Source organism: Panthera pardus, unplaced genomic scaffold (assembly GCF_024362965.1).
Source record: "Panthera pardus isolate Hobbes unplaced genomic scaffold, ASM2436296v1 HiC_scaffold_24, whole genome shotgun sequence".
Taxonomy (NCBI): domain Eukaryota; kingdom Metazoa; phylum Chordata; class Mammalia; order Carnivora; family Felidae; genus Panthera; species Panthera pardus.
The window spans coordinates 50,662,691-50,676,891 of NW_026526810.1; the positions used below are offsets into that span (position 1 = coordinate 50,662,691).

Sequence of the window (14,201 nt, forward strand, 5' to 3'; positions counted from 1 at the left end):
TCTAAAGAAAAAGGAACAGAACAGGAGAAGCATGGAGGGCTTTCAGACCATGATGTAGGCAGGACACCTGGGAGAGGAAGCGGGGTAGGTAGGAGGGTCAGGGAAAGAGACTCTCTGATGACACAGTTCTAAGAAAGCTTCAGCCACGTTGATGGGGAATAACTTGGAGCCAGCTGCCAAGTAGAAGAGTCCCACATTCTACAGGAATGTGCCAGCATCACATCAGTCTTTAACCAGGAGGAGGTATGGCCTCAGCACAAACATGGCGGCCGAGGAGAGGGCAACAACCCCTATGCCCCTGCTGAGGAATTCTAAGCATCACATGTTCAGGGCTCTCACACACACACCACTTGAAATAATACTCTCCCTGGAGTGACTTTGTGCAAATCCAAACAGGGTCTGGCGAAAATGCATCAGCCATCAATAGAACACTCACAGTAGGTAACAGGTAAGCTCCCACCAGCAACTTTCGCTCCCAACTGCTGTAACTTTTCATTCTACCAGTCAAGATAAAATTGTCTCATAGAATCTCAATCAATGGCAAGCTTTTATTTAAAAAATAGAAATCTAATCTTTCATTTGAATATTTCTGAAGAATCAAACTCATCCTGGGCATATCACATAGTAGCTGTCCAGAGGCACTGAAAAAGGAGGCATTTGGTCACCATCACCCAGCAGTAAACTCTTTGCACAGTGTTAGGTTTTAACTTCTTCATGCTGCTCTTGGTCAATCAACGACTGTGATTTGGGTTCAGAAGCCATCCGAGGAGAGCAAGGGTTGAGCCATCCTTAACTCATACCCAGATGGAACAACTTCCGCAGAATGGCTGGTCCTCCCCAATAACCCCTGTAAGAAATGACATACAGAAGATTATTTGTTTCAGAAAAGATGGGGGTGACTTCGGCAGCAGAATGTTGAAAGGGAAGCCAAGTTGCTCACACAGCTTGCTTCTCAGCACATAAAGCAAGACTTGTCCAGTGAGGTAGAAAGATCCCATGATCATGAGGGGACAACATACTTTGGATCCTGGCTTTGACACTGACTTGCTATGTGATCCTGGACATGCAGACGCAACTCAGCAAACCCGTATGAAGCCTCTGCTACATGCAAACTGCAATCCTTTCTACTCTCATTTGCTTGTAAATTAAGTATAGTTCAGGGTTTCTCAATCACGGCCCTACTGACAATTTGGACCAGATATTTCTTTGTTGTGGGACTGACATGTGCATTTTAAGATGGTTAGCAGCATCTCTGGCCTCTCTATTCACTAGATACTCACAAGCATCCCCTCCAGTTGTGACAATCAAACATGTCTCCAGATATTGCCAAATGTCCCCTTGAAGACAAAATCACTGGTATACATATCCTGACTTAACTATCTCTTAAGGGTTTGGACAAGTGAAATGAGATTGTCATTTTTTGACCCAAGAGAATCTTAGTTTTTATTACTCTATTTACTTATTGAATGCCTACTATGTAGCTTTTTATATGTCATCTCATTGATCTTCATCCTGTGATGTTAAGTTCATTTTGTAGATGAGAGTAGTTAAGCAACTTGCCCTACGACACACAGCTAGTAAATGGCAGAAGCAGGACTCAGGGCACAGGTCTGACTCCAAAGCTTTTGCTCTTAATCACTATGTTTTATTTTTCCTAGAACACACACACACACACACACACACACACACACACACACACACGGTGTCAGATGAAAAAGTACTTGACATGTGTAATTGATTTACTATTATTATTGTTGTTGTTGTTGTTGTTATTATTAATCCAGTAGCAAGAGAACACAGCTAAGGTTTCAGATCCTTCATAGGCTGCCATCACAAATCCCTAAGAAACAACACAGCAAAGCAGATCCCCTGTGTCATTTCTGCCTTGGGTCATGATGTCTCCTGTAGCTTGAAGGCTTCCTTGAGACAACCACCCTGCACAAGGCGGTGCAATATGCCAAAAGGCGTGTCTCTCTACCCTAGGCGATGACCTTACCTTAGCATCATGTTCCAATACAGGAAAGGCATCAGGTCGGCCTTCATGAGGTACATGGAAAGTCGCTCTTTGCTCTGGTCAAAGGGGAAGGTTTCCAGCGGCTGAGCGTTGTAGTCAAACTCCGCAAGAATCACACGGTTGTAGCCAGTCACCAGTGGACACGAAGTGTAGCCATCATACTAAATTTGCATGTGAGACTGAGTTGGAAAGTGGCTCTTTATCTGGCATTATATAATACTTCAGAATTTATTATTTACTCTAAGTAATTACGGTTTTATGTTCTTGAATATTTTTGTACGGTGAAAAAATGGAAATTATATAACAAAAATATACTGAGGATAAAAATTAAAGTGCCCATATTAGAGACACCTATTAAGGAAGTGGCAGAATTGTGGGAAAACATTGCTTTCAGGCAGAATAAGAGATGATAATTCAGACAGTGGTTCTTACAAGGCATACAAACCTTCTTTGTTGGTGTTTGATTCTTCATAACCAGAGAAATTGTTCTGTCCAGTATTCCTGACTGGGCAGCTATAAGAGAAATGGAAAAGTCAGAAAAGTATAAGCATCTAGGTTTTCCAAGAAAACTAATTTGCAAATAAATGTAGACAAATTAAGAAGCCTCCATTCCCTATCCCTCTAGATTTTTTCATTGTTTTATTATGTTTAACTTTTTTAAAGTTTATTTATTTATTTTTGAAAGAGACAGACAGAGAGAGAGACAGAGAGACAGAATCCCAAGCAGGCTCCACACTGTCAGTGCGGACAAAGCCTGATGTGGAGTTTGAACTCATTACCATGAGATCATGACCTGAGCCAGATGCTTAACCGATCCCTCTAAATTTTAACTAGAACATGACTCATCTTACCACTTGAAGTTCTCACTACCAGGAGGGGTTCTTCAATTCATCAAAAGCCTACACAGATGCCTCTCTAAGTTTGAAACTCAAGAGCCAGCTCTCTCCAAACAAGAAAACTGTTAGGGTGGCCCTATCCCAACCGCAGACCCCCTACTCCTAGGGGCCAATCGTTGTCAACTTGGTCTGTGTGTCCAGAATCCCCTAGACTTTCATATGTCCCTTTGTTCTTGTTCAGACAGCCTAGATTGCCCCAGGTATATTCAATTAGGTAACACAGTGAGCTTTCCTCTGTACTAGAGCGCCCTGGCTAAGGCTGGACCAAATATAGACAATTAGATAGGTAGACGGATGTTTTTGTTTTTGATGGTAAGAGTGGGAGACTACTATTTTTATTATGAAAATATTCAAACTCTTATCTTTCTTGTTTCATCTATCCCATCATAGATGCTACTTTTATTTTCTGGAGTATTTTCAGGGCAAACATCACAACAATTCACCCAGAAATATTTCTGTGTATATCTCCGATATATGAGGAACTTTTTAAATACAAACTCAATAGCAATTTTTAAATACAAACACAATTCAATATACCTGAATTATTAGCAATAATTCCTTAATACCATCTAATCCCAGTCTGTGCTCAATTTTGAATAATTAAGACTGCCCTTTTAAAAATACAAGCAGTTTGTGCCTCTCGAGGTGGAAAACTGGATTTGCTTTTGAGGAAAGATGGATTAGATTTATACTGTATAATACTCATTAAAGCAGTTGTTTTGCAATCCCCAAAATCAGGAGTCAACAAGCTTTTTCTGTAAAGGAAAATTTTACACCTTGTGGGCCAAGAGGCAAATATCAAAGATATTAAGTACCAAGAGAGAAAAAAAAAGTTTATTAACAAAATCCAAAATATAACAATAATTTTCTGTAATACAGGTCTACTAATAAGAAGAATGAAATTCTTTTTTCTGAACCTCAATGCTCCCTATCATAAATTTATTATAAATGTTAACCAGTAGAAATCATTCCTAGCCAATTGTACAAAAACAGGAAGCAGGTTGCATTTGGCCCACAGAGTGTAGTTTACTGATGCCCAAATCAAAAGAGCAATAATTTTTTTTCTCGAATGAGCAGTTTCCAAAAAATGAGGAGTAAATGATTCCGCTTTAAAAATATTAACTGGCTGTCCTCATTGTCTTAACATCCCTAAAGATCCTATTTCCCTTTTGGAAAACTTTGTTCCCCTTTGAGTGCCGTACAGAGTTTAGAATCTTAACTGAGAAGTTCCAAAGAGGTGCCTGCAGCAGGGCATCAAGATCAATGAAGAGGAGAGAAGATGTTGGGTGGGTACCAGTTGCCAAGAGGTTGGGACCCAGGAAGCAGTCACACTGTCCAGGTATGTGTATGAAAGGGTATGTGAATTGTTGTGCACTTTTTTCGTGTATTATAATCCCCTTTGGCTATGCCCAAACCTTCATTTAACTTTTGTTAATGTCACATCCTAGTCTTGGCTGTGCTGTGGGTAATTAAGGGAGAATCTTGGGAAAGAGAAAGAGGCATGAGCCACAGGAAGCTAGATTCAATGTAGCAAGAGGGGGTGTCACCCACAGTAGCATAGTGGTCTGGAATGAGGTAAGACACCTGTCTGCGTAGCAAGAAAAGCCAAGGATGGATTAGTAGAACCGGTGAGAGCATTGCCAGGGATACTGAGAGGACCCAGGGAAGGGAATCTAGTGAAAAACGTAGATCTGCTTGGGGAACACTGGGACTTCTGTTATTTACTTCCTGAAATGTGAAATGACATAAAAAAAAAAAAAAAAAAGCATTCACTACAGCACTGTCTGAAATACAAATGGATTGGAAACAATGTAAATATAAATTAAGAGTAGACTCATTAAATAAATTCTGGAGCAACCATGCAAGAGAATACAGGCTGGAAAATAACAGGTAAAAACAATGGGGATGCTCTCTACATGGTCAGGGGGAACAAAGAAGCAGAGCAGATAGATGCAAGACAGGGCGGGGAGCAAGGTTTTTCACTTATAACTTTCCATTTAATCAAATTTAATATTATCTATTCAGAACGATGAATGACATGTGTTTGTTTGAAGTAGGCCACAGACTGGGTAATCTGGGCCTCATATGCATCCACAGGTATTTTCTTTAAAAAAAATTTTTTTAATGTTTATTTTTGAGAGAGAGAGAGAGAGAGAGAGAGAGACAGAGCACGAGTGGGGGAGGGGCAGAGGGAGAGGGAGACAGAATCTGAAGCAGGTTCCAGGCTCTGAGCTGTCAGCACAGAGCCCGATGTGGGGCTCAAACTCACGAACCGTGAGATCATGATCTGAGCTGAGGTCAGACGCTTAAGGGACTGAGCCACCCAGGTGCTCCCACAGGTCTTCTCACCACATAAATTCAGCAGACTTACAAGAAGATAAAAGCAAATGGAAAGCATTGTCTCACAGTCTACCTATAAGTCACAAAAAGAAAAGATACCTTTACGGTGGAGAGAACTAACGGTCACTCCTTCACCCAGTGATGAAATCTAGCCTCACCAAGGACAAGACATGCTAACAAGAGGCTCCCAAGGTGATGCAGTGGGAGGCACACAGCCTCATGTACAGAGGGTCTTACCAAATGGATAACCTGAATCTAATTTTAAGAAAGCCACCAGGGGCGCCTGGGTGGCTCAGTCAGTTAAGCATCTGACTTCTGCTCAGGTCATTATCACATGGCTCTTGAGTTTGAGCCCCACATGGGGCTCTGTGCTGACAGCTCAGAGCCTGGAGCCTGCTTTGGATTCTGTGTCTCCCTCTCTCTCTGCCCCTCCCCTGTTCACAGCCTCTCTCTCTCTCTCTCTCTCTCTCTCTCTCTCAAAAATAAAGAAACTTAAAAAAAAGGAAGAAAGAAAGAAAGAAAGAAAGAAAGAAAGAAAAAAAAAAAAAAAAAAAGGAAGAAAGAAAGAAAGAAAGAAGAAAACCAACAGAAAGGGGAACCAGAAAGGGGCACCTGAAAGGGGCACCTGGGTGGCTCAGTCAGTTAGGTGTCTGATTCCTGATTTCGGCTCAGGTCATGATCTCACAGTTCATGAGTTCAAGCCCCACACTGGGCTCTGTGCTGACAGCACAGAACCTGCTTCAAATTCTCTCTCTCCCTTTCTTTCTCTGCCCCTCCTGCTCTCTCTCTCTCTCTCTCCCTCTCAAAATACATAAAAAATAAACTTTAAAGAAAAAAGAAAGAAAGAAAACCACCAGACAACTCTAAATCATGTATGTTCTACAAGACAACCAACCTGGTCTCCAAAAATGCCAATGTCATGAAAGTAAAAAAATGTCCGAGGGCCTGTTCCAGATTAAAGGAAACCAAAAAGACACGACATCCAGTGCAGTGTATGGCCCTTAACTGACTCATGGATTTAAGGGAGGGTAGGGGTGGGGGTAATAAAGGAGAACTGGAGAAATCTGAACTGGATTGTATATGAGATGATTATATATCAGATAATACAGTGTTCAATTCCTTGGACATGATAATGGCCTTGTGGATATGGAGGAGAAAGTCCTTTTTCTTAAGAAATACAATAGTATTTGGGGGCAAGGTATTATTGTCAAAAATTGCTTTCAGGGGGCACCTGTGTGGCTCAGTCGTTGAGCATCCCACTTTGGCTCAGGTCATGATCAAACGGCTCATGAGTTCAAGCCCCACGTCGGGCTCTGTGCTGACAGCTCAGAGCCTGGAGCTTGCTTCAGATTCTGTGCCTCCTTCTCTCTCTGCCCCTCCCCTGCTCACACTCTGTCTCCCTCTCTCTCTCTCAAAAATAAATAAACATTAAAAAAAAAATTTTTTTAACTTGCTTTCAAATGACTCAGCAAAAAATGTACATAGAGTAATAAAGCAAATACTACAAAAGATAATAATTGGTTAATATCTGAGGGGCCTATGAAATTCATTGTGCTTTCTTTCAAATTTGTCATAGGTTTGAGATTTTTAAAATAAAAAATTGCGAGGAAATTATTTTTAATAATGAAAAAGATATTCAGCGGGTTTCCTAGAAAGGAAATAGGTTGAAATAGTGACAGTAACACAACATGTTCTGCAGGTATGCAATTCCCACAAAAACACTACCATCCCCACCAACAGGGATGTCTGTGTTTTATAGCATGTGGAGAAGACCATTCCTATCTACAGAGGACAGCATCTAAAAGGCAATTCTCCTCATCACTGCTAGTGCAGAACATGGAGGTAAAGAATTTCGTTTTCCAGGCTGAGGCCTCAATCGTGTACCAATCAGGGCATGCTCCACTATATTTGTCCTAACAGAACAATTTTCTGGTCTGCAAGCTTTCATTGACTTGCATGTGTTTTCTGTGGAAACAAACGCTTCCCTAGCTTTATGGTGTTTCAAGCAGAAGGAAAAATAGCCAACCCGCCTAGGGTCACAGGCCAAAAAAAGGCCAAGGATACGAGTATGGCAGTATGAGAAGCAAAAGAATTGCAGAGCTGGAAGAGTGGTACCCTCTCTCTAATGCCCCCTCCTCTGTAAACAACCACCCTGACCTACAAAGGGCAGAGGAGGTGATGCTACTCTTTATCCTTCATATGACACCACGTTCATCAACAGCTCCCTGTGTGTCAGGGAGGTTGAAGTCATTTTGAGGCCACAAAAGTTTCCTTATGAATGGAATGCTGTTTGTGCCAGGCTTTGGTTTTTGTTATGATGGTGCCTTAGGGTGACATCATTCTGAGAGAGTCGGAACATAGCTCATTCGTTCTCTTACCTACTGCAGCAGCAGTCTTTGATGTGGGAAGGTTAGTGCAGTCCCCAATCCCAAACACATTTGGGTATTTCTTGTGCTGCAGAGTTTCTTTATCCACATCCACCCAACCAGCAGCGTCAGCCACGGGACTTGTCTTGAGGACATCTGGCGGGCTCATTGGTGGGGTCACGTGAAGCATTTCATACTACAAAAAAAGGAAAGCATCCAAACTTCTGTTTATTGTAGTATTTCTACAGCCCCACAGCTGTCCCCTGATCTCTCTTACCCATACACCATACTATGGCTGCATGGCACACTGTATACTCAGTGGCTGTCCTAATACACACCCCCTCCGAGGTTTTCCATGCTTCCATGCAGTGTGGTGATAAAACTAACCACTCGCTCAGTTGATGTTGTTTCTCCATACAGAGTCAACATGATCCTTTTGGCCAGAGGCGTGGGGAAATCAGAAGCACTGGAATGAACCTCACTCACATTCTGAAAGAACCCACTGATGTTTCTATTATTACTAAAACAAAGGAAGTGGTGTTTCTCAGTTGCTCTCTGCCTGACCCTCAGCTGACTACTTGTAAAGTCTGTTACTTCCGTTTTATTCCGCAAAGTAGTGCTCAGAGTCGCTGAAACCCACAAAGGTCATGTTCGGGGCTGGTAAGTGAGCACCATTTTCAAACATGGATCAACTCTCAAAACACATAAAGGAAACCATTGGAGCACCAACTTAAGATGACATAAAAGGGAGGGCCTGGGTGGCTCAGTCAGTTGAGCATCCAACTTCGGCTCAGGTCATGATTGCATGGTTTGTGAGTTCGAGCTGTACATGAGACTCTGTGCTGACAGCTCGGAGCCTGGAGCCCGCTTTGGATTCTGTGACTTCCTCTCTCTCTGCCCCTCCCCTCCTCCTCATGCTCTACCTGTCTCTCTCTCTAAAAAATAAATAATAAACATTTAAAAAATTTTTAATAAAAAAAAATATGACATAAAGGGTGGTGAGAATATCGGCTAGCATTTTGGGGGAGAGAGTGATCTGATTCAGTAATAGGTTTACTGAACAGTCTAGGGGGGCAGGATGGTTTGTCTGTTTGTGTATTTTTCCCAGAAAACCTGTATCAACGTTACCCTTGGTAGCAGTGCACTAACCCACCCTGATCAATTTGGATGGCTCATTTAATGTGTTGTTTATGTAGTACTTATTTGCTTATGTAATATTTTTGTGGTTTATCCTTCCTATTCTTTTTATTATTGTTCGCAAACTCCATCCAGCAATTTCAAACTGATTTAAGAGCTCCAAAACATTTCACTAAGGAGAAAACTTTAGTGTCTTAAGACAATCCCCACCTTGTGGCAGTCCATAGCCCCTGGTTTCTCTGAGGAGGCCCAGCCCTTGTCAGGGCTGGTCAATTCTCGACAGCAGAGGGAGGTAAGGAGGTGACTTGTATGTATTCCTCCTCCCAAACAATTATAAGCTTAATTAACCTTAAAGTAAAGGAGAGCTGTCAATAGGCTCTGCTCCTCTGCAAGGTCATCTTGGGTTCCTTAAGGGGATGGATTCCTGAGGCTGGCTGTGCTAATGAACATGGAGACTGAGCACATGTCTGCAGGATAATGTATGGAATCCAACAGCCATCAGCCACCAAATTATGAAGGCTATGTCTGTTTTTCTATAGTTAAGTAGAACCACTTTTTTTTAGCTGAGGGCTAAGTCTTACCAGAGACATATCTACCTACTGGCATTAATGTGCTTAAATTTCACAAGCACACATGAATTCCACACATCTTTGCTAGAAGAAAAGTTAAATATTTCCATACAATCATCATAAAGGCATGAAGTTTTACTCAAACTAATATCCTACAAAAGATATACTAGGGTCTGCTTTATAGATTTATTAAAAAATAACATTGGCATTTAGTTGTAACTTGCTCTTTATCCACTATTTCCACAAACTGTGTGTGACAGATAACTTGGTTCTCCTTCATTAACATAAATAATCTATTCAGGGTAGTGGTTTTCAAACTTTAATGTTTATAAGCAGCATTTGGGAGACCTGTGGGAAATGCAGATCCTTGGGCCCCACCACCCCACGATCCCAATCCAGTAGGTCTGGGTGAGGCATAGGAATCTGCACTTGAACAAAATCTCCTAGAGATTCTGACACATGAAACCTGTAGGTGACAGTCTTAGAAGCTCTGGCTTGAAGGAACAGGTCCATTTACAAGGAAAAACAGAATGTTATTATATGGTAACTCACTTTACCTTCCATTTGTTTACCTATAAATAAATACATTACAGGGGTCCCTGGGTAGCTCAGTCATTAAGCATCTAACTCTTAATCTCAGCTCAGGTCATGATCTCACAGTTCATGAGTTCCAGCCGTGCATCAGGCTCCACTCTGAGCCTGCTGGGGATCTGCTCTCTCCCTTTCTTTCTGCCCCTCCCCTGCTCATGCTCTCTCTCAGGCTCTCTCTCTCTCTCTCTCTTTCAAAATAAATAAAACAAAAAAAAAAAAAAGAAATACATCACAGTTGACCATTGAACACTGCGGGGGTTAGGCTATAGGCTTTCTTTTTCTTTTCTTTTTTTTTTAATTCCTTACAGTAGTAGTTCTCAATCCTGATTGTACATGAGAATTATTAGAGGAACTTTTGAAACGCCCAATCATCAGTCCACACCCCCAAACTAATTAATCAAAATCTGGGGGTTAGACCCAGACATCAGAGCGTTTAAAAGCTCCCCAGGTGATTCCAATGTGCAGCCAGGGCTGAGAGCTGCTACTTTAACGCCTTTTGGTAGATTTTTTGAAATTCATATTTTAAGAGTGGAATTGGGTCTGGAAAGAAATTCTGACCTGACATCCTATCATTTAAAGCAGACACAAATATCTGTTTTCTTTATAAACCCTTTAGAAGAACAATAACCATTTACATATCCAAGTTTCTATCTGCAACTTCAACAATCCACAGCACAGCTGAGAACCAAAGTGAAAAAGACCAAATAACAAAATGAAGTTCATGCACTCAAGCCCATATAGTTTGCTCAGAAAAGTATGTTGTAGGCCCTCACTTGTAGCCCACTCGCTGTTACTTTACATAAAATCAAACAAGTTTGGCTATCTCATTTTCCAGCCAATAAAGAATTAACAGCAGCAGCTTAAAGGAGCTGAAGTGGGAGGGACCTTCTAACGTCACTCACGACTGCCTGACAGCCAAGAAAGAAGAAAACTGGAAAGCCACAAAAAGGACACATACAAAATAAAATAGCAAAGTACTTTGAGACCCTTTTATAAAGTGATAACTAGCCCTAGGAGGCTCTAGGAGCATAACTTTATAAAAGCTATTCAAAATAATGACCCTGAGCTGGGGCAAGTACATACTAGGTGAGCCTAGGACACCCTGTGACACCAGAAAGCAAGAACATGCTCAAAATATGATGGTGACATGTCACAAGGACATAGCCATCTTGAAAGGACTCCTACTGGCCAAATCTGGGACAGTTTGAGTGCCAAAAGGACAGTAATGAGTTAAGGACAGTAATGAATTACAAACCATTGGAGGCAAAAAAAAGAATTCATGAATTTATACCTGTAACTAATGAACTGAGAGAAAGGAGAGCTTTTGCAGACAGAATGCCAACAGCTTACTGTTAAAGGTGGACAGAACGCTTGATTGGAAAAATCATCATTTTGCAACCACCATAATAAAGACTGGACTAGGCAAAAATCATCAGTGGATGATAAATCCAGTGGGAAACCTAATGAGGAGGGAGTAGGGTATTTGCTTGGTCTTAAAGTGTCTCCCCACCCCCCAAGACTTATTAGTAGCAAAGGAGGAAAAGAATAACAATATACAGTGGAGAAATTGGGCCATCTTTTGACTGGTGATCAAAATAAATATCATTAATGAGGGGAAGGTGACCATCATGTGCTTTCAAATGTGATACACTAGAAAGACACAACATTGCTTAAACAGCATTTCAGTCTAAAAATGTAGAGCCTGAGGGGCACCTGGTAGCTCAGTCAATTAAGCATCCGACTCTTGGTTTCAGCTCAGGTCATGATCTTGCAATTCGTGAGTTCGAGCCCCACATCAGGCTCTCTGCTGTCAGCACAGAACCCGCTTCAGATCCTCTGTCCCCCTCTCTCTCTGCCCCCTCCCACTTGCTCTCTTAAAGCAAAAATAAATAAATAAACTTAAAATGCAGAGCCTGAAACTGATCACAAGAAAATATAAACAAACCCCAAATGAGGAACATGCTATTAAAAAATAAAAGCGGAGAAAATATCCACCAGAAAAGGCTATGTAAATGTCCCAGATCAAAGGATGTTCAAGAGACATCACAAATAAATGCAATACCTGCCTGTTGACTGGGTTCTGCCCTGGAGCATGCTATAAGTGCTATTGGGTCAATCAACAAAACAAATACAAATGGTAGATTAAAATATTGTATCCATGCTAAATTACCGAACTGATAACTGTGCTATGGTTATGCAAGAGAAGAGGGATCTCTCAACAGATTTACGGCAAAGAATTTAGGTAAATGGCCATGATGTATGATGTATATAACTTACCTTTAGATGCTTTGGGAATATTATATCATGTCACATCATACTACATTACATTATATGTGGAGAGAGAGAGAGATCAAATGATAAAGCCAATTGGGTAAAATGAAAATAAATGAATCTAGGTAAAGGCTACACAGTATCCAGTTTCCTTCGTACTGTTTGCATTTTTTTGCAGCTTCTCTAAGTTTAAAATTATTTGCAAATAAAAGTTTAAATTATGACTTTGAATCATCAGTAACACCTTAAATGATAGTCAATACATACCATTTAAGAAAGGAAAGATGTGTGCAATACATTTTAGAAAAAGCCTGCACTAAAAAGCCTAAAACATGAAGTTTTGATGTTTAGAAGATTAGTTGTTGGTTCACTTCAAAATTCCTTTTTTATGGAACCCTTCATTCCTCTAAAATTGCTGAATGAATAAAATGTCACTATGCGCTGTTTTCTCGTCGCTAACAGCTCTTGCCAGAGTGATATAAACAAACGATTCTCCCATGTATGCTTCTCCAGATGCCTTTTCATCTTGTTCTTAATCCTCATAAGCCTCTACAAAAGTACTATTCCTGCTACACAGCAGAAGAAGAAGAAACACACAGGATCCAAGCCCATGTACAGAGGCTCAATCTTCCCAAGTTAGGGTATGGCTCCAAAACACCTTTCAAGGATTTTGAAGTGCTTCCTTTTGTGCACCAGTGAAAGATGCTTTTTTTTCTTTTTAAGTTTATTTATTTTTGAGACAGAGAGAGACAGCACATGAATGGGGGAGGGGGCAGAGAGAGAGGGAGACACAGAATCGGAAGCAGGCTCCAGGCTCTGAGCCATCAGCCCAGAGCCCGACGCGGGGCTTGAACTCACGGACCACGAGATCGTGACCTGAGCTGAAGTCGGACGCTTAACCGACTGAGGCACCCAGGCGCCCCACCAGTGAAAGATGTTTAAAGACATCCTCTTCCACAGGGGAAAGACACCCGTGTCACCTGTAAACTACCCACAAACAGGGCTGTTTCTCACACAGCATAAATAGAGAAATCACCAAATCCTCCATTTAAGGAAGTCCTTCCTGAATTCTAGGCAGACCTGAAGTCATCAAATATTTTTGGCTGCTTCAAGTGACTCAGTAGAAGAAAAGTGGAGATACAAAATAGGATATAAATTCACTTGAAACCAGGAGATAAACCCTCCTCAGCTCCCATGCATGCAGCCCCCCTCTTTCTCTTCCCCATCCATTCTAGTCCACCTTCTCTCCTATTACTGCCCTAATATGCTCATTGGAACCAGCCTCCCCCAGCATGCAGAGGGCAACAGGGAGGAGGGAGCCAGTTGTCGGCATCTAGGGCAGTGTTTCACCGACAGCTGGACCTCACCACTCACTGAAATCACTTGGGTCTCTCCAGGTTTGTCCAGATTCTCAAAAACGGCCTCTTGTCTATCGGCTCGGACTTCGATGAGGTTTTGCTTGTAGTTAACAGTGAGGTCCCTCTCCTGGATGATCTCCTGCAGGGCAGCAGCGTACTTCTTAACCCCAAAAATTGCTCCGAGGGAAGTGTTGAAGATGATATTGGCCTTGGATCGCTTCCCCGTCTGGGAAAAAAGGAAAGAACAGAAACAGCCGACACCAAAGCATTACTTCAGCCACTTCGTTTTTTAACTTACACAAGAATTAAAACCCTTACAAGAGAGCTCACCAGCTTTCTCTATCACTAGGCACTGGTGGGGCGAGTCCTCCTTCTTACTTTCTGCCAGTGACACAGCAACTAAGGGCACATTTGAGTTGGGGGGGTTAAGAGGGCACTGCTTATTTGCAGGCCAGAGATGAAGGTCAAGTCCAGGGAAAGATGGGCTGAACTATTTATTCATATACTCATTTGTTCATTCACTCAATAAATACTTAATGAGGTCCTAGAGCTGGTCAGGCACTGTTCTAGGTGCTGCAGGAACAGTAGTGAACAAAGTTCCCGTCCCACTGGCTCATACACACTAGAATTCTTCGTATGTTTCAGAGGCTAATATTCTC

General features: G+C 41.7%; 1 protein-coding gene across 3 annotated transcripts in view; it reads right to left on the reverse strand.

Moving 5' to 3' along the window:
• Positions 1-528: 528 nt before the first annotated feature.
• The window catches only part of SQOR (sulfide quinone oxidoreductase), a 48,507-nt gene continuing 34,834 nt past the window's right edge, over positions 529-14,201 (reverse strand). For all 3 annotated transcript variants that reach the window (XM_019442225.2, XM_019442226.2, XM_019442227.2), the window contains exons 6-10: positions 13,559-13,768; positions 7,629-7,812; positions 2,460-2,527; positions 1,997-2,175; positions 529-847 (exon numbers count right to left, since the gene is read on the reverse strand). In XM_019442225.2, the coding sequence (XP_019297770.1) occupies positions 790-847; positions 1,997-2,175; positions 2,460-2,527; positions 7,629-7,812; positions 13,559-13,768 (699 nt within the window). In that variant the 3' untranslated portion in view covers positions 529-789. The remainder of the gene's footprint in view (positions 848-1,996; positions 2,176-2,459; positions 2,528-7,628; positions 7,813-13,558; positions 13,769-14,201) is intronic.